The following is a 20,506-nucleotide window of genomic DNA, read 5'->3' as shown; positions in this document are numbered from 1 at the left end:
TAATATGTCGAGACGATTAAACACTACGATAGAGTTATAGGAATTGCAGAATTTACCAGCTTAGCGTTTTCATGTCCTAAACAAAAGGGCTTTTAATCTTAAAATCTTAAAAATATATCTATAAAAAGAGATAATTCCATATAGTCCTAAAAGCCAGTAGTTCATCTAATAACAAATAAATCACCTAAATAATTTTAAATAGATAAAACAAATGTATTCATATAACGCGGGTATCATTGTGTTTACGTCATTGTCATAATTACCGTAGTTTACATTTGCTACGCTAATCAAAGATATGAATGTTTAAGGTCCGGAGCTTGGATCGATCTGAGTGCTTTCAACAAGCACGTGGAATTTCCTCACTTCAGGATGGAGACCCAATGAGGCATAATTCTTTCCGTTGGTGAGGGTGAGCATGTGTGTGTGTGTGTGTGTGGTTCCTCGGACTTTTCAACTCCCTGGTAGATGTGGTCCCATTCACACCAGGCCTCTGCAGATATTCCTTTTTGCCAACTGGGTTCAAGCCTTCAGGTATTGGGAAGCGAAGCTTCTCTTAACCAAGCCAGTGTAGGGCTTTGCCTCTTGGTGGACGAATTAGGACAATGTGCTTCTAGTAGTTCCTATTCGCAGGCCGAGTCACACCTTGACTCTGTATATGAATGCTTTAATGAAAGGGTGGGGTGATTACCTGTAGGGTCATATACGGTCCGGGGAGTGGGAAGGGGATAATAAATATGCTATAGATAAGAGCAGTTCTGTTGGCCCCGCGGGAGGGATGTGCTTCAGTCACAAGTGATCTGCCTGGCTATGGACAACTTTACAGTTGTCGCTTGCCTGTATAGCAAGGGGCACGAAGTCTCATGTGCTGTGCCCCCAGGCCATCAAGGTTCTGTTGTTTTGCCTGCAGATGCATTTGACAATCCAGGTTAAACATCTAACAGTCTGTTTGAACATCCTGGCCGACACCCTCTAAGGGCTTCGTCAACCGGTGATGACGGAATGACAGCTACAACTGTCTATGTTTCAGGCGGTTTGCCAGCATGGACAGACCGCATATGATTTTGCCATGGCCCTGAGTGTGTAGTTGCCAACCTATGTCTCTTCGGTTCCCGAAGCACAGTGTTGGGAAGCCCTCTCTCTGAATTGGAACGGCATGAATGCTTTAGCATTCCCCGTCAATCTGATGGGCAGAGTGTTCCAGAAGGTTCGAGAGCAGCCATGCTCTCTTCTTCTCATAGCTCCCATATGGCCGATGCAGCCTTGGTTTTTCGAGTCGCTGTCTCTTCCTATGGATCAACTGCTGCGGGTATCTGACAGTCGAGGCCGTCGCAGTTCAATGTGGTGCATCCACGTACTGAGATTCTCCACCTTCACGCGTGAAGGCTATCACTGGAAGCCTCATCCAGGAAGAATTTTTTGAGGAAATGTCTTAGGGCATCACGAGATCAACCAAGTCTCTGCAGTTGCTCTGGTAATTGATCCCACTTTTCTCGCTAAGAATCAGGCTCCTGGGATTTCCTCTGAGACTATTAGAACCCCTTCCATACTTCCATACCCTCTGTTCCAGGTTGCTCCTAATTAGGACAGGTGACTTTGTCCTTGTCGAGCCTTAAATGTTTAACTCGATGTTCTTGTTGTCGGTTGTCTCTACCCATCAAACAGGGTAAGCGAGTCAGAATGGGTCAGTAGAGTCTGTCTCTAGGTGGATCAATGTGGTAATTCGTTTTGCTTCTCATCACACAGAAGAAATGATTTTCGATAGGTTTAAGATGAGAGCACATCTCTTGCTAATTTCTGGGCTCTGATTTGACTCATCCTTTCAGGAGATCATGTCCGCAGTTTCACATATTTTCGTTTGACATCCTTGGTATGTGTGCCTGATGACCTTTTTACCTTTGTCCTTTAGTGGTGGCACAGTTGCTGGCTGTTTCTCCTTCTTCTAAAAACGAATATTCATTAATTTTATTCATGAATAATTCATCAATGTCTCGCAGGGGTAGTATGCGTCTCATGTATCGGTACACTGGTGGCTTTTTGGTTATGATATTATTATATATCCGTGCGGGGTTTTAGTCAATCTTGTATTGACCGGCTAGCTTGCTGGAATGTTAGAATCTCTTTTACGGCAAGACGAACTTTAATTCTAAAATACTAAAATTATGGTAACGCATTACTGAAATGAAATAGAGGTTTTTTAACACCAATTTTCATGACGTAATACCATAATTTTACAGAGTCCCATCCTCTTTTTGGTTTCAGTCCAAACTTCTTTGCCTCCCAATTATATTTTTCCTGTGCTGCGCATTTGTGGCTTCATAAATAACGAAAGATTTATTTCCGCTCGTGCGTAAATACGTCAAGCATGTAATATGTCATGTCATATTTATATTCAAATAATTGGGAAATTGTGGAAGATGTGAACCTTCATTGTAACATAGAAGTTATATAAATGTTATTAATAAATTTTCATTTTTTTATTTTCGAAACGCAGTGAGGTTTAATCCTTTATTTATTGATTCTATTTATTTACTTTAATCCTTTATACATTTTATTGATCGACACGCGATACATCTAATGCATAAAGAGAGACAACTATTACAAATCATTACCTATGACACCACCACCAGATGGCGTATGAGGTGGGATACCCATTACTCATTAAGTTATGTCATAGTCAACAGTAAAGAAATTCCCGACCTAAGCAGCAGAATAAAGGTAAGGGTGCACACAAGTATAATGCATTCGTAATAATGTAAAATATCTTATCATATCAATGGAATGCTTCGAATAACAGGAATATTATAAGAACTAGTGTATTAATTAGTGCAATCACTTGTAACGTCTAGAAATCTAGCATGGTCTACTTAAAAGTTCATTGCTTGATAATTTTAAGGTCCTTTTATGGATCTGTTTTGTGTCTTCATTATTTGCAATAGTGTACCAGACATACCAGAGGCTGGGATTTAAGTAAAAACGAGTTATGCATTTGTTTATAAAATATCTTTATCGAAAATAAATAACTACGTTATTGTGCATGAATGCATGTTTAAATTACTAGCCAAACACATATTGTGTTTTTGTTTTTGATAGACGGGTTAGAGCTATTTATAGGTACGACAATACAATACCACTGGTGCATATCTTACGTAACATATAGCTGTCCCATTGTCGGTTTACATGCCTTATCGTATTAAATTGCTGCATAGTTGAAGTGCAGTGTGAGGTGTATTCACATGTACACTATGTTATGGGCTTCCCTGTGTGCTATATTTAGATCATCTACTACTATATAGCATTACAAGAACACATAAACAAAGATAAATAATCAAACAATCGCACAAAACATTGAAACTCTTTTTAGATGAGGTTTGGCTTAATAGAGGCTGTAGCTCGAAACCTAAGAAAACCCAGTGGAACTTTCATCGGCAAGGCGGTGAAGGTGGGTCATGGTTATGTGGTCTATTTAAATTAACATCATCAATGTGATAGTAGACTTGATATACAGAATTGGTGTAAATCGTCTGAAATAATGCTTACAATAACTAACAGGAGTGTTTGTGATATTTCTAAATTTTAATGTTATTTACCAATTGTTCACAATTCAATGAACATAAGTTTTTACATATCTTCATTTACAACGTATGAACATGTTGATATTAATTAAAATGTATCATTTGCTTTATTTTGTTACCAATAGGTAAAGGTATCCAGCATTATATATTTTTCAGATATTTTTGGTGAAAAAATGCGCCATGTTGGAAAGGGAAGCGGCACGTTTGTGTGATATACAACCGGACTATCAGGTGTTGGAGGTCGGCTTTGGTCCAGGCCTTGGGATTGAAGCTGCTTCTAAATACATCAAAGGTGTCTTCATATTAAATATGATATACCCGAAACCCAAGTGTTGTAATCTCTGTACTTCGTACTTTTAAACAGTTTATCTTCGTTCTAGATATGAACCAACCTAAGTTCAAAATTGATTTAAATGCTATAAGTCTATTTATGAAGAGGAGTATGTAACAATTTGTTAGTTCTCTAATTGGCATCATTGTATTATGGACAAGTGCCCTTTCATTAAAACTTTATATGTGATTTTTTTAACAATGTATTTACATGAAAGCATTGAATGTGAAATTCAGAAAAGATTATAGTCGCAATCGATCGAATTGTTTTTTGTTTGATTTGTGTATTTGTTTGTATTGTTTATATGTTTGTTTTTGTTTGTTATTTTTGTTATTTCTTTATCATGTTGTAGATGGGGAAGGTAAAGTTTATGGAGTAGATTTCTCAGAAGAGATGGTCACTATAGCGACAAAACTTGTGGGCGAAGATATTAGTAAAGGCAAAGTGGAGTTAATTCACGGTGACGTGGCAGATTTATCTTTTTTCGAGTCAAACAAATTTGACCGTGTTTTTCATTGCAATTGTTACTATTTTTGGCCTGATTTAGATACGGCAGTCCGTGAGCTCCATCGGGTGATGAAAACCGATGCTCTTATGGTAACCACCATGAACTTGGAACGTTCATTGCGCATGAAGGAACTCGGCCTTTTCCGGTATGGTAACATTGACCAAAGGCGTTACACGGACGCTTTGAAAGCTTGTGGATTCAATGATGTGTCGGTAGAAAAAACAAAGCATAAAGATTCTGGTAAAATTTATGACGCCATATGCGCAAGAAAGGTATGAAAATAGGTATTTAACTTTGTAATGCTTTTTATTTCTTTGGGTAATGACAGTAATCGAAAAGACTTTACTTAATTATATTAAAAAATATTTTCTAATGTGAGAACTTGCAATACTAATAAATTATTATTTCAACGATTGCTTGAAAAAAGGGTCAGGGTATTGATCCATGATATAAATTCATTTATTATACTCATCGAATATCAATGATGATAGAAATACACCAACATCAATAGCACCCTTCAAATTATATCATTCCCATTCCATTTCAATACCAATAATTGTTTTAAAACAAAACATAGAAGCAAGATGAACAAAGTATCATATTGTTAAACATTTGGTAGATTGAAATGTATTCACCATAAATGCTACATATACATGTACCTATTGTTGTTGTTGTTTGATGTGTTTTCTAAGAAACGAGTATATGTCTTAAACATCAAAATAACAATAGCAATCTTATAATTTTGTTACAGTAATCTAGACAAGACTGACAATACATTACATATATATTGTATGGTAAATGTACAGAGAAGCTACCATTGCTTGTTTTATTATTGATAAAGATAAGTGTTAGGTACTTCAGAAGTGTATATATTGTATAATTGTCATACAAGGAAATGATGTAAATCAATGCCAAACCATCGTCGATATTCCGTTAGGTCACATTAAATAGCTAAACAAGGTCACTGTGATCCGTTTTGATAGTCTTCACATACACTACGGAATTTAACATTTAATCTCCATGAAAGATTACATTTTTTTTTAAATTTCGTTTCATTTATTGGTTTACTTATACACATCCAATAAAACTTAATTATAATTTAGTGAGTACAATTGTTCAAGTAATTCAATGATGCTAAAGAATCAAATATGCCATTGACGATTTATCCGCATAGTTTGCTCTCTCCCTTTTCATTCCTGACAACATTGCTTTTAATATCAAACATATTTTTCATTCCATGTAATACCATTACAGAATAAAGCACAGGTAAAGAAATGCTAACGATCATTGGCAATGTTTTATAAGAAATTCTTGAATATAATAGCAATATATGATAAAAGTATGTATTCCAGATATATTTCATAGTCATTTGTATATTATCTATATTAAATTGAAAATTGTTAATTGTTTTATTCATAGAGAATTTTCGCATCAACAGATATTTAACTTGTAAAAAAGGACTCTAAACAAAACAATGCAAAGAATACACCTATCATGTTTCGGCCCAAAAGTCACATATCGAGTAAAAGCAAACATAGACATAACAATAAGAATTACTATAATCTGATCCTTGTGTAAAGGGAATGGTTTTGATGAGATCATGACATGTGTCCACAATACAGGTGTCATTGGTATTACGTCAGAAATGTTTTAATCATTCCCTGTATGGTGGTCCTACACACAGGGCAGCGCCTCATAGCCTTGGCGCAGACTTGACAACACATGAGATGGGCGCACGGAAGAAAGGTAACTGAAGCGTTCTCTTCCTCACATATTCTACACAACATTTCTCTCTTCAGTCGACGGTTCTCCTCCACCAGGTCACGCAGCTCGCCCTCTATCAGAATAAAACGGAAGTTGGTGAAATGAATTAGTGAGATCTAAGTCATAGAATTAAAACGTCCAGAATAACATTGAAACTACATTTTTTAAATTTCATCGCAATCGATCTAAGTAAGGGAGAAACGTAATAGCATTACATTACCTTCTGTTTTTATCTGTGTCATTTCTAAAAATTAATTGGGTTCGTAAAACTCAGAGATGTATAATAAGAAAAGTGAAGTACCTTCCTGATCACTGCTGTTCGGTATGTTCACTATGTGTTTGTTTCCTCGGCTTAAATCGTCATTTGATACTCCACCATTTACGCCATTTATTTCTTCTAGAACATCGCTTTCATTAATGCTTTTCATACCTATATATACAAATTTACAAATCAGATACATAGTCATACATAGCGAATGATGTCAAACAAAATCGTGTTGGGGTATTGTTCGTAGGTATTACGTAAACAGGTAAACCTGTTATTACAGGTCCACTAGGGTTAGATACAGATCATGTATAAATCGTAAACAAGATGTTTCCACAACCAAATCCACACCACCTGGGATTTATATGCAATTGAATGAACAAAAAGAACATGAGAATAAACGACAATGAAAATGTAACACTCTACAGATGTCCTATACTTTTATGACCCTTCAATGAAACTGATGGTCAGCAAAAGAAATGATTGTCTTAAAATGGAAAATTGAAAGATAAAAATAAAATATGAACATTATAAGAAGGTGCTAACATAACTCTAGTTTACCTTTCGCCATCAACAGCGCAATAACCTGTCTGGCACGTGCTGGAGAATGCCCTTTCTGTATAACACCCTGAAAGGCTGGTAGGTTATCTACATTAGTCTCCGGTAGGAACTCTTCCGAGGATACTCTCTCACCAACTGCTTGGCCTCTTACCGCTGTAGTTGCACCATTATTTACCTAGACAATCAAGTTTCCCCATGTATAATGTAATCGATGCACCAATGATCTATAGATAGCAGCTCGTCAGAAAAATATCGAAAGAAAAAGATTCCCTTTTCCCTTTCTTATTAATTATAAAAACTGTGTTCAAAAAAACAAACTTGACAATGCCATGTTCCAATGTTTGAAAAGGAAGAAGTCAAAGGGATGATATAGCTTGCCATCGATAATGTAACACAATTTAATTACATAATGACATCAAAATCCTTATTTTAAACTCTTATTGCAATCAGGAATGGATGATATAGCTTTCCATCGATAATGTAATACAAGTTAATTACATAATGACATCAAAAACCTTATTTTAAACCCTTATTGCAATCACGAATTGTCTTTACTTTCTATGAACAAATAAACGAGGTTCATATTGTGATGGGTTTTGGCCTTAATATCAAAAGGTCATGACAAACATACCTGTTGTGGACTGTCAAAGCCTTCGTGTACCAACTGTACAAACTCTACTCCTTTGTTTTGTTTTAAGAAAACACAATTAGGAAACCATCTTGCATGCTCAATCCAAGGGTCATCGCCATCTTCCCAGTTTTTAAGTCCGCCTCCACAGAAAAAACACCTTGTGTAATCTGCGAATCCGGCGTATACAAAGCCGGCCTCGGCCATCACCTTAGGTCTCTGTGAGCCTGACCAACCTCTGTAAGAGCTTATTCTCACTGTCAACACAGAATACGCTGGGAATTTCGGCTTATCGAAATTGATACCGAGAGGAATTAGCTTCTGCTTAACTGAGTCCCTCACGGTATCAGTACTTAAGGAGGAAGTAACTCCAGGGGAACGTAATCTAGTTTGATTGGCTGGAATCGTTTGCGGGGGAACACGCGCGTTAGATTGAAAAATACTGTCAGTATGGACATCAACATGGCTCCCACGAAAAGGATTCCTTTGTCGAGATGAGTTCTCATTTGGACGCGGTGTTAAAGTATCGCAATGGAAATGATCTTCGCTTTGCACGTAAAGGTTGTTTTCTCTTGTACGACCCTGTACTGTTGATGGACGTGTAGTAGGTATCTCCTGGGATACATTTGGACGTAATGTATTGGAGATATTCTCCAAACCAGGATTTATCTCGTTTTCAGTTTGCTCCAAAGAAGGATTCTCTTGACTGATATCCGGAATCCCGACGGACGTGATGGAATGGTTCTCGTGCTGACGTTCGGTTCTGTGATGAAGCATATCACGTAAATCTACTGGACCTTCTCCAGAACTGACCAGATCACTTTCTCTTACAGGACGTCCAACGCCGACTCTCTCTTCAGAAACAGACTCTTGCCTTGCAGGAATCGAATGCGTTGTATCGTTGTCACGAGGAATCGGATCATTTGTCGTGTCTATGTTTAAAACATGTTTACATTTGGGAGAAATTTGTTTATGAATTTGGAATGGATCATCTCCAACGCTCCAGTTAGATCGACGTACGCCACATGAATAACACTGTACCTCATCAGATGTTCCATTATAATAAAATCCAGCTCTCGATAACTGTATAGGTCGGACGTTCATAACTCGCACACGTGCAAATGAATTCAGCCGTAACCACTCAATATTCATTGGCGGATACGTATTTTCACTTCTGTTTTGAGCGTTTTCAAAATACTGCTTCAAACTCGACGGGAAAACATTACAAAGCACTTGTCGAGGCCGAATATCCCACAACCAAGATATCGTATCTTTACCCTTTGATATGCTTTCTTTATACTCGTTAACGTCCATTGTTTTTATATTTTCAGTAATATGGACATTATGGTTTTTTGATGTAAAATTGCTTAAATTAACATCTTTGAAGAGATCTGTAATAACGCACAACTGAGCGAAGTTACGGCACACTTTCCTGTTTGATATAATAAAAGCTACCAGTTCATAAAGAATGAGTAACAGATAAAATAGTTGCAGTATTATTTTTCGTCGGTTATATTTAGTTGGCAACATGTTACCAATACATTTTGTTGATGCCAAGGTTTTTGTAAAAGAAACACATTTAAGACACATAAAGAAAAACAGGTTGTCAACTGTCCTACATAACTCAAATACAAAGACGGATGTTGTTAATCGCATGGTAATGTTTGTGTTTGAGTGAATTTCTATTTTTTCCTTTTGGATAACAAGAGAGGAGTCATTATCCACATTAATGCTAGAAGGACCTCTCTCACAGTGCTCCATGCAAAATCTTTTGACGGGGATAGGAATATCCAAAGAACTGCATGAAATTGTCAAATCTGATACTGATTTACTGATTTTGACATTTCTTGTGCACAAAATGCTGTTCCTGTGAAATAGTTAGGCAAACATCCATCCGACTTGGACTTCTTCAGTGTCCCAGTTCCGTTGTCCAATATTCCATATTGTTGTCATGTTTCCATGTTGTCATCTAAAACACAAATTACATTCTTGAGATAATGGTCTCGACAAATTCTATGATTGTAAATGTCCTTAATATACAACTGTATCAAATAAAACAATAGTTTTTAACAATCCTTATACACACACAAACATCCTTAAAGTTAGGGTTGTTATTATGATAACATAAATTAATGCAAGCTTTATCAATAGTATATTATTCTAATATTTGTGCAAATAAGTTGGAAAAAAAACTAATTTGAATTTAAATTTTGAAATTAAAATCGAAGAACACATGATTTCATAGGTATACCTCTGTATTTTGTAAATACATTTTTGCACGAGACCAACAATGCAAACGACACACATATATAAATAACCCGTTAGTGAAAGCACCGGTCTAACATCTGAGATGTATTCTCTACTGATTGATATATCGCTCCTTTGCATTTTGTGCGTACACGTCGCCTTTGAAGTCGTCGTAAGGGAGTATCTAGTTCTGCCATTCTGATTAACATCATCTGTTCATTGCTTGCTCTTTGCCTTGTTACATGAACGAATAACAGAAATGAGAAACCAGCAGCTAAATTCAAAACACAATTTAATTATATATACAATATTATACAGAGATGGTTTACAATATCTAAAGTAATTGGTGGTGGTACAAGAGTAGTACGATGATTTAAAGTGTTACTTATCTGTATGCGAATGTCCTGGTATAATCCTTGATCCTTCCAGGTTTCAAATTAACAATAATCACAAATCCACAAGGAAATTGAATGTCCACCGATGATTTGTAAAGTTCCAGGCAATATGAATAAATCCACACAAAGTGTTGTAATAATCCACAGATAAAGTCAAAATAACTCTCCCAATAGAATCTAATATGACACTGTACAATTTTTGATATGTCTCATTACAGGTCTCATTACAGTTCTGATTAGCCTTGGGCAGCTGGAGTATATATAGCTTAACCCTAATTCAAGAATATTGGAGAACCTTCTACTTCTAGAAATATCTAACTAAAAACAGTAAACAAGTAAACACACATAACTTTCTGGAAATAGATCATTCTAGATTTCTACTTAAAATCAACATGTTTACAAACATATTTGTTTATACATGATTATATTCTAGAAAGTTCTGTAACCTAAATCAATGATATGACCTTCATAGGATGTATTGATAAAAAAAGCTATAGGAGTTATCTCCCTTATCTCATAACTTCATGTATTTAGTGTCATACATAACACACCCCTCCTTAAAGAAAAGAAAGTTTTCTTGAAAAGGAAACTTTCTTGACATATTAAGTCATATTTGAATCCTTGATAAAGCATCAGCTAGAATATTGTCTTTCCCTTTGATATGTTTGATGTCAAGATTGTACTCCACCTGAGAATTCTTTGATTTTTGTTTTTCATTTTTCCAATGAATGTTAAAGGGTTGTGGTCGGTGAAGACCAACACAGGCACAACCGTAGTGCAGAGATATACATCAAATTGGTTCAAGGCCAAAATCAACGCTAAACATTCTTTCTAAATGGTGGAATAATTTCTCTGGTGTTTGTCAAACTTTTTCGAGAAATAACAAATTGGATGGTCAATTTGTTCAGAACCTTCTTGCATCAAAACAGCACCAACACCTACATCGCTGGCGTCAACAAACAGTTTAAACTGTTTATTAAAATCTGGAGCAGTCAGAACTGGTGAGTTTGATAGTATGGCTTTCAATTTCTCAAAGGCAGACTTACATTCGTCTGACCAGACAAATTTGACATTTTTCTTTAACAAAGCAGTAAGTGGAGCTGCTATAACAGAGAAATTTTGACAAAATTTTCTGTAGTATCCATCCATACCAAGAAATCTCATCAGCTCTCTCTTGCTTCCAGGAGCTGGAAAATCTATAATTGATTCTACTTTGGCCTGAACAGGTTTAACCTGCCCCTGTCCTACAACATGGCCTAAAAATTCAACAGTTGCATGACAAAATTCACCTTTCAATAAGTTTACAGTCAATTTCATGGTAGTGAGTCTTTCGATGAATTCACGAATCCCGCGTAGATGGTCTTCCCACGTGTCGTGGTAGTTGATGACGTCATCAATGTATCCATCGCAGCCTTCCAGGTCTGATATCACGCTGTTAAGAAGACGTTGAAATGTTGCCGGGGCATTCTTCATACCAAACGGCATAACTGGTACAAACCTTGTGAAGTTACAAATGCAGACACTTCTTTGGCTCTTTCTGTTAATGGCACCTGCCAATATCCTTTCAAAAGGTCAAACTTGCTAACATACTTGGCTTTGCCAACTTTGTCAATGCAAGAGTCAATCCTTGGAGTTGGATAAGAGTCTGTTTTACTGACAGAGTTTACTTTTCTGAAGTCAGTACAGAACCGGTATGTCTTATCTGGCTTTGGCACCAGAACACATGGAGAGCTCCATTCACTTTTGCTTGGTTCAATAATATCATTGTCCAACATGTATTGAATTTCTTTCTTTAAGTGTTCTTCTTTCAAAGGATTGACACGGTAAGGATGTTGCTTGACAGGTGGCGCATCGCCTACATCCACGTCGTGATAGATAGCATCTGTTTTGCCTGGTGTATCCGGAAACAAATGTTTAAACTCAAGTATCAAATCTTTCAGTTCATTGCGTTCCTCTTCTGATAGATGACACAGTTTCTTGTCCAAGTTCGCGAGCACATCTGAGTTCCTTAACTTAACACCACAGTCTAAACCTACATCTTGTACACCACCATCTAAGTCTAATTTACAAATATCAGCTGTACTTTCACTTTGTGATGGTACAGAGGCCAAAGTAGCAATAGGTTGAGAGGTCTTGCTCTCTTCTCTATCTACATATTTCTTAAGCATATTAACATGACATAATTGAGTTTTCTTGCGCCTCCCTGGAGTTTGTACAATGTAGTTAACATCATCGACCTTTTTCTCAACAACATAAGGTCCAAAATATCTAGCTTGCAAAGGCTGACCCGGTATTGGTAATAGAGCCAAAATTTTGTCACCTGGATCAAAACTTCTTGCACGGGCATCTTTATCATACCATGTTTTCATTTTGGTTTGAGTAACGGCCAAATTTTCTTTTGCCAGTTCACATGCCCTTGTCAACCTTTGCTTAAAGTTAGACACATACTTTAAGAGATTCACTTTAGAATCTTCGTCCAAAAGTTTGTCTTTCAAAATTTTCAAAGGACCACGTACAGTATGTCCAAACACAAGTTCAAAGGGACTGAAGCCAAGAGATTCTTGTACAGATTTTCTAACGCCAAACAACAACATGTGTATACCTTCGTCCCAATCTCTTTTGTTTTCAAAACAATAAGATCTCATCATATTCTTCAATGTCTGATGAAAACGTTCTAAAGCACCCTGAGACTCTGGATGATAAGCACTAGACTTATATTGCCTGATCTGGAGCTGGTACATGACTTGTTGAAAAACAACAGACATGAAATTCGAACCTTGGTCCGATTGGACAGCTTTTGGAAGACCAACCAATGTAAAGAATTCAACCAAAGCCTTGACTATGTTAGGGGCTTTAATATTCCTGAGTGGAATGGCTTCAGGAAAGCGTGTGGAAGCACACATAATAATTAAAAGATATTCATTCCCAGACTTAGTTCTGGGTAGAGGACCTACACAGTCTATAATGACTCTACTAAATGGTTCCTCAAATGCTGGAATGGGGTGCAAAGGTGCAACAGGGATTTTCTGATTAGGTTTCCCTACCACCTGACAAGTATGACAAGACCTACAAAAATCAGCCACATCCCGTTTCAACTTGGGCCAAAAGAAGTGATCTAAGATCCTGTTATAAGTCTTGGTCACACCTAAATGCCCTGCCATAGGTACATCATGAGACAAACTTAGAATATCTTGCCTATACCTCGGTGGGACAACTATTTGATTGACAACCTTCCAGTCTTCCTCGGGAGACACATCAGGGGGGCGCCACTTGCGCATCAACACACCTGACCGACGGAAGTAACAAACCGGGACTTTCTCAGCCTCTTCCTCACTCAAAGCCCGATTACACAATAAGGAGATTTCAGGATCTGTTTCCTGTTCTACTATAAGCTCGTCTCTAGACAAAGATGATTTACTCATCATGTCAGACAAAGAAGTACCCTTGTTAGGAACAACTCCATCACTATCAAAGTCTACAGGATTGCTCAAAAGATCACACTTGCCCCCGATATCCTCTATATCATGAGCCAAGAAAGTGTCACCTAACCCTGGACTATAATGATCCTCAACTACTGCAACATCAGAAACCTTCTTACTCATTGAACGAGTTACAGCACAAGAAGGCAAAATACCAGGAAATTCCTGTTGAATAGTCTCAGCATCATCTGTTTTATCAGGGATACTGGACACTAAGGGATCTACCCTAACTTTCTCTCCAGCCAAGTCATTGCCTAAAATGAGCGACACGCCCTCTATGGGAAGTTCCGGTCACACAAATGGTGACAGGCCCAGTAACCAAGTCTGACTTTAAATAAACAGAATGGAGAGGCACATTAACAAAACCTAACTCTACACCTTGAAGCAAAACACTACTACCACATGAGGTCTCCTCAGACAAAGGCACTACGCCATCTAATATCAAAGAATGAGAAGCCCCAGTATCTCGCAAAATCTTCACAGGTTTCAAGTTGGTGATATCACTAGTAAGTGAAACAAAACCTTCAGAAATGAAGGGAGAGTACTTCTCCAAGACACTATCAGACTCTGAGCTCTTAATTTCAACAGACACTTTAGAATCTTCCACAATATCACTAAGTTTCTGACTAGGCTTTGACATAGCTAACACAGAAGGAACTGACTGTTTACGCCTTTGCTCCTTACGCTGGAGAAAAAAACATTCAGACATAACATGTCCTACTTTCTTGCAATAATTACAAACAGGACCAGAAGGAGACCCCACACCTGCCCTATGATCTGTTTTAGAAGCAGACTTAGTCTTATCACCTAATTTAGGTTTGTCGTTAGAAGGGCCACTAAAGGTTGGGTTTCTAGGCTGACCAAATTTACTAGTACCTGTGGTACTGTTTTTGTCTTGAGAACTGTTTTTAACAAATGAGCCTTTGTGGGTGAGAGCGTAATCATCAGCCATTGTAGCTGCTTCACTAAGTGTTTCAACTTTTCTCTCATCTAAGTGAGTTTTTATGTTTATGTGGACACAACGTTTAAACTCCTCTATCAACAATAATTGCCTCAATTTACCGAAATCCTCATCAATTTCTTTTGAATCACACCACCTATTAAACAATTGTTCTTTTTCTCTGGAAAATTCTACATGAGTTTGTTCATCTCTCTTTCTCGAGTTTCGAAATTTCTGGCGGTAAGCCTCAGGAACTAACTCATAAGCTTTCAAAATTGCTTTCTTGACTACTTGGTAATTTGAAATCTCATCTACAGATAAAGAAGAATAAATGTCTCTAGCTTTACCAATCAAGACACTTTGAAGAAGCATTGTAAGCTTATCTTCAGGCCATTTCATACTATCAGCTATTTTCTCAAAATGCAGAAAATACTTGTCAACTTCTTTCTCTTGAAAAGGAGGAACTAACCTAATATTTCTACTGACATCAAAACCTCTGTTTCCTTGTAAACCCCTAAAAGTTAGATTACTTGAACCGTCTTGAGAAGCTAGTTCTAATTCTTTCATTCTAAGTTCTGTTTCAGCTTGAATTTTTTGCTTCTCTAGCTCTAACATCTGATCTCTCTCTTTTTCTTTTAATTCTTTCTCAATTTCTTTTTCTCTTAACTCTCTTTCTTTGTCCATTTCTTTTTCTCTTAACTCCTTTTCTATTTCTCTTTCTCTCATTTCTTTCTCTTTATCTATTTCCATTTGTCTTAGTTTCATTTCATGTTCAAGTTCCATTTGTCTAATTTGAATTACTGAACTGACTGTTTCCTCTATACTATCTAATGCACTAGAGTCAAATTTGCCATTGTCAACAAAATATCTTATAATTACATTCCTAATTTCAGCTTTCCTCAAATTAGTTTTGATAGTAAGGCCTAAATGTTTACCCAATAACAGTAAATCCTTCTTACTAACTTGCAAAAGAACTTCCAGGGATGGCGCTTTAACAAACTGTTCTACCTGCATAGTAGTCATGTTAATCTAGCTGTTGGTTTCAAATGTAAACTCCAAGTTTTTACACAAATTTTGCAAATTTCTTAATTAATTTTTCCAAGTTAGATTTCACAAATAAAATATCGATCTCGGACAAGAGCCCCCAATTTCTGTTACATGAACGAATAACAGAAATGAGAAACCAGCAGCTAAATTCAAAACACAATTTAATTATATATACAATATTATACAGAGATGGTTTACAATATCTAAAGTAATTTGTGGTGGTACAAGAGTAGTACGATGATTTAAAGTGTTACTTATCTGTATGCGAATGTCCTGGTATAATCCTTGATCCTTCCAGGTTTCAAATTAACATTAATCACAAATCCACAAGGAAATTGAATGTCCACCGATGATTTGTAAAGTTCCAGGCAATATGAATAAATCCACACAAAGTGTTGTAATAATCCACAGATAAAGTCACAATAACTCTCCCAATAGAATCTAATATGGCACTGTACAATTTTTGATAAGTCTCATTACAGGTCTCATTACAGTTCTGATTAGCCTTGGGCAGCTGGAGTATATATAGCTTAACCCTAATTCAAGAATATTGGAGAACCTTCTACTTCTAGAAATATCTAACTAAAAACAGTAAACAAGTAAACACACATAACTTTCTGGAAATATATCATTCTAGATCTCTACTTAAAATCAACATGTTTACAAACATATTTGTTTATACATGATTATATTCTAGAAAGTTCTATAACCTAAATCAATGATATGACCTTCATAGGATGTATTGATAAAAAAGCTATAGGAGTTATCTCCCTTATTTCATAACTACATGTATTTAGTGTCATACATAACAGTCTCTGTTGCCTTCAGGCGTATTACTTAGTAAACAAAGCCATAAACAGATTATTATAGTTCTGCTAGACTGTAATATATTTCTATTTTGAAAAAACAGAACCTATGTTACGAGGATGAAATAGCATAGTATATCCTTAGCCAAGCTCATGTCCTATCTATATATTTTAATTATGCATATTCGTGGAAACTGTGACGATTTTAACAAAACTAAGTAAAAATGATCTAATTATTAATATCATTGTTAAGTATATAGAACGTTCGTTTATGCTGTTCAAACATTAAGCGATTTTAAGGTTTCAAGTAAAACATACGGATCCACAACTTCTGCAAATGGCCAACTGTGTAAAGAATTTTGATCAAATTGAATGCAAACACTATTCGAAACCACATGCACAGGTACATGTAACCAAAATATTTATAATATGTTGAAACCACTATCTCGTTTTCTCTGATATAAGATAATTATACAAGGGATATAACTCTGATATCAGTAAGTTTAGATAATAATGTCCAGCTTATTTTGAAATATTAACTCTTATCTTCATAGCATGATAATGGTGAAAATATCCAAAGAACCAAACCATCTCTATCCTAGATCACATATCCAAATCATATAGGTGAGATTGATTTTGTATAGAGGGCTTCCTCAAATACAATGGCAAGTTACATTTGTTTACTGATGCGATACACGATTAAATAAATATATATATATACCTACGTTAATGATTGATATTTAACTCAAATGTTACACATACACATGATAATTTATAACGTAATACTATGTGTATGATCATCTCTAGGTCTGACTTACCTTATGATTACCTTCATGTCCGGACATTTGCCAGTTTATGTTACGCAGTTATTTCTATTTATTTTGGATGATTGTCAACAATGTCAATTGCTGGCAAGATGTCTGATATTGCCTGTAAAAGTTATCTACCCTTGTTTTATATATGTTGATATCAAACCATGTTTTTATATTATGGGGACGTGAACCAAGTTATATCTCCATCAAGATATAAAGGGTTGAAAATAATGTTTTACACTGAATTCATTAAGACTGTCCCAACATTTTTTATTTAATTACAAAGTATCATATATGTTTATCACAAGTGTCTTTTTGCCCCAGATGACCGAATACTACTTCAGATAAAAGTCAAAGTGTTTATAACATTATTAAAATGGGGATGTTATTTTCATGAATTATTACTATTAATATTCATGCATATTAGATCATGGTATTTGCCCCGCTTTAAAACTCAGTTCACGATATAATTTCCAGAATATCCATTAAGACTTATGCGTAGTACGGCACACATAATGTGTATACATGTAATAACAATAATGTACCATTTTACCCAAGAAAATGGACATGCTATGTTTTCTTTATTAATCTATTGAAAACCATAAGGTTTAGTGAATTAAGCTATGAAACTCATTCAAATGGCTTCAGATGCCTTATAAACGTTAGTTAACGTCCATAGTTTCCTCATAACTTATGTACTGTAAAAATAGATGTTTTTATTCCTTTTAAATGTTTAGATGGAACAAACCGGTAGGAATCACTTTATCATTACACTGCAAAATGTTCAATGAAACTGTAACCCACAACTTAGCTTCATGGTCTGACCGTATGTACTTTTCATTATAGATGTGAAATAACTATTTTCGGTAGTACTGCCAAAAATCATTTTCAGCTCTTACTTGTCTTGTAAAATTAAAACCTATATATTGAAAGTACTGTAATTCTCAAAATATTGATAAATTTTGGTGATGAATAACATATTAAATGTTCATCCTGATTCGCGAGTATGAAATATACGGCACATATAACTTTAATAAAGCTGTATTGCATAAAGTGAACATTTCTTTTATTTTGTGAGAATAATTAGTAAAGTAGTATCTTGATATATAAATTTCTCGTAATGCTACAATAGATTCATCACGGTTGATTACTCTACGTTACGCTCCAATGCATTAGAGCGTAACGAAGAGCATCGTAGTGGAGCGGAATTACAAGTCAAATTTTAATTAGATTGTTACAACACATAACTTATGCACTGTAAAATTCTTGTTCTCTTAGCCTTATGTATGTTTAGATGGAAGCATACCCAAAGAAACATCTGTGCAATTAATAATAACACTGTAAAAATGTGATTTGACATTGTAGATCACAACTTCGTGATCTTATGTGTGTGTGCTTTTGTTGACTTCTTAGACTTTTGCCAGGTGCTGAAATCTTTTTCAGCTTTCATTAATACTTGTAAAATTAAAACTTATGCATTATAAGTATTATAATTCCCAATATGCTGGTAACTTCAGATGCCGAATAAAATATTAAAAGCTCTTCTTGGTTTGTGAGTATGAATACGTCACATAATATTATAAGGGATGCATTTGATGCCGTTAAAACAAAATAAGCATAACCGTTAAAATGTACTCTTAAACTCAGTATAAATAAATGAAAGAAACTAATGGTCATCAAAACTGCATTTGCATTAAGTCAACTCATACTCGTTATACGTTTGTATAATACGTCAATTGGTATGATTTTCTTCTACAAGTAACATTTCAATATATTTAATTGTAGAGAGAAATCTGCCCCTGATTATTTCCTATAAAACACATTCAAATAACTAAAAGACTAAATTGAAATATTATAAGGTACATATACATTTGACTTACCGATTGTTCGGAATTTTGTGAGTACAGTGCATGTAGGGGATTGCACTGGATTGTCTACTTTCAATATCAACTGCAAGGATTTCCTATTATCCTTTTAACAGGAGTATGCCAATGCTTTTTAAAAAAAAAATAGAGAATATCAATAAACGGGTCACAGTGATACAGGTGTTACAATAGGATGAGAACAGAACAAACAGTTACATATAAATATAAGAATATTGATTTCATTACTTATCGAGGAAGAAATTTTCTTTATCCTAAGCTATGACAGAAAGCAAATTCTAAATGTATATCATTATTAGCTACTTGTAATCCAGATTATATGTCTGGGATTTCCAGACTATAAATAGAACATATACACAAGTCATGTGTTTACTTGTACTGCTGTTGCTATATATATACACATATTTCAATACCTTTCCGTTGATTTATGAAGCTAGAAATTCACATTTAGCCATGATGTATGTATCAAAATAAACAGAACAATTACTGTAAGTAGTCATTATTACAATCACATACTTTCTTTGTTTTATGTTTGTTCTCCTTTATTTCGTAGACCCAATGTCCTTCTATGATTAGTTCAAAGTGATACACAACTGTGATAGATGATATATGTATATATATAAGATAACATAACAGTCAAAATAAGTTATGCTTATTGTTTTTGTATATATAGTGTGTACAACAGCAAAAAGTGAAGTAAAGAGTATGAAATGTTTATAATTTACGAAACTGCAAACCCTGTGCTGAAGGAATGCCTGTTTTATGATCTTTTACATTAGAAAGCTGGAAGATGATATTTATGGTATGTAAATAAATGATAGAAAACTAATTGTATACAAACCTGGATATTGAGAGAGATTTCCAAGGAGACGTTTGTTGTAGCAGTGTTGTGACTCACTAGTTGCTCTTGTTAACAATATGATCGACATAAACACACAGGTGATCGTGAAGGTCATGGGACCGTGACCTATTGATTGGTACTACTTAATAGCCTTACTGATCATTGGTATTGGGTACATATGGATAGCATTCGGTTTATGAAATGTGTTGTTGCACCACTTACTTCATTTTATAGTCCAATACATGTAAAAGTTGCTTGACTAGGACTTCCAAATTCGTACTTTCTTTAAGCATTAAACTGCGATCTTGGGATGTCATAAGTAGTCCTGACGTCATTCGCGGTAAAGAAAGTCCATAGAAATAAACACAAAATCATTAGTACTCTTCCAACATTTTCATCAACATGTTCCATCTTTAACATTTTAAAG

The 20,506-nt window shown here is 35.5% G+C and overlaps 2 protein-coding genes across 5 annotated transcripts; one reads left to right on the top strand and one right to left on the bottom strand.

The window, feature by feature from the left end:
- Positions 1-2,575: 2,575 nt before the first annotated feature.
- On the top strand, positions 2,576-4,865 carry LOC138304707 (uncharacterized methyltransferase YdaC-like). 2 transcript variants are annotated; one of them, XM_069244940.1, is made up of 4 exons: positions 2,576-2,715; positions 3,362-3,439; positions 3,729-3,864; positions 4,256-4,865. In XM_069244940.1, exons 1-4 carry the CDS (start codon positions 2,635-2,637, stop codon positions 4,687-4,689), a joined length of 729 nt encoding a protein of 242 aa, XP_069101041.1. In that variant the 5' UTR covers positions 2,576-2,634; the 3' UTR covers positions 4,690-4,865. The 2 variants fall into 2 exon arrangements, with proteins under 2 accessions (XP_069101041.1, XP_069101050.1); XM_069244949.1 differs by lacking the exon at positions 3,362-3,439 and having other exon boundaries at positions 2,613-2,715.
- Positions 4,866-5,918: 1,053 nt separating this feature from the next.
- LOC138304697 (E3 ubiquitin-protein ligase XIAP-like) lies at positions 5,919-20,231 on the bottom strand. 3 transcript variants are annotated; one of them, XM_069244911.1, is made up of 6 exons: positions 20,080-20,231; positions 19,236-19,349; positions 7,633-9,598; positions 7,002-7,176; positions 6,477-6,605; positions 5,919-6,248 (listed from the first exon to the last, which is right to left on the bottom strand). In XM_069244911.1, exons 3-6 carry the CDS (start codon positions 9,388-9,390, stop codon positions 6,046-6,048), a joined length of 2,265 nt encoding a protein of 754 aa, XP_069101012.1. In that variant the 5' UTR covers positions 9,391-9,598; positions 19,236-19,349; positions 20,080-20,231; the 3' UTR covers positions 5,919-6,045. The 3 variants fall into 3 exon arrangements, with proteins under 3 accessions (XP_069101012.1, XP_069101023.1, XP_069101030.1); XM_069244922.1 differs by lacking the exons at positions 19,236-19,349; positions 20,080-20,231 and adding an exon at positions 17,362-17,444; XM_069244929.1 differs by lacking the exons at positions 19,236-19,349; positions 20,080-20,231 and adding an exon at positions 9,881-10,008.
- Between the last annotated feature and the right edge of the window lie 275 nt (positions 20,232-20,506).

The sequence above is a fragment of the Argopecten irradians genome, chromosome 1, assembly GCF_041381155.1.
Source record: "Argopecten irradians isolate NY chromosome 1, Ai_NY, whole genome shotgun sequence".
Lineage (NCBI taxonomy): Eukaryota > Metazoa > Mollusca > Bivalvia > Pectinida > Pectinidae > Argopecten > Argopecten irradians.
Note: the sequence above shows the minus strand (reverse complement) of the source record. Positions and strands in the feature narration are given on the sequence as shown.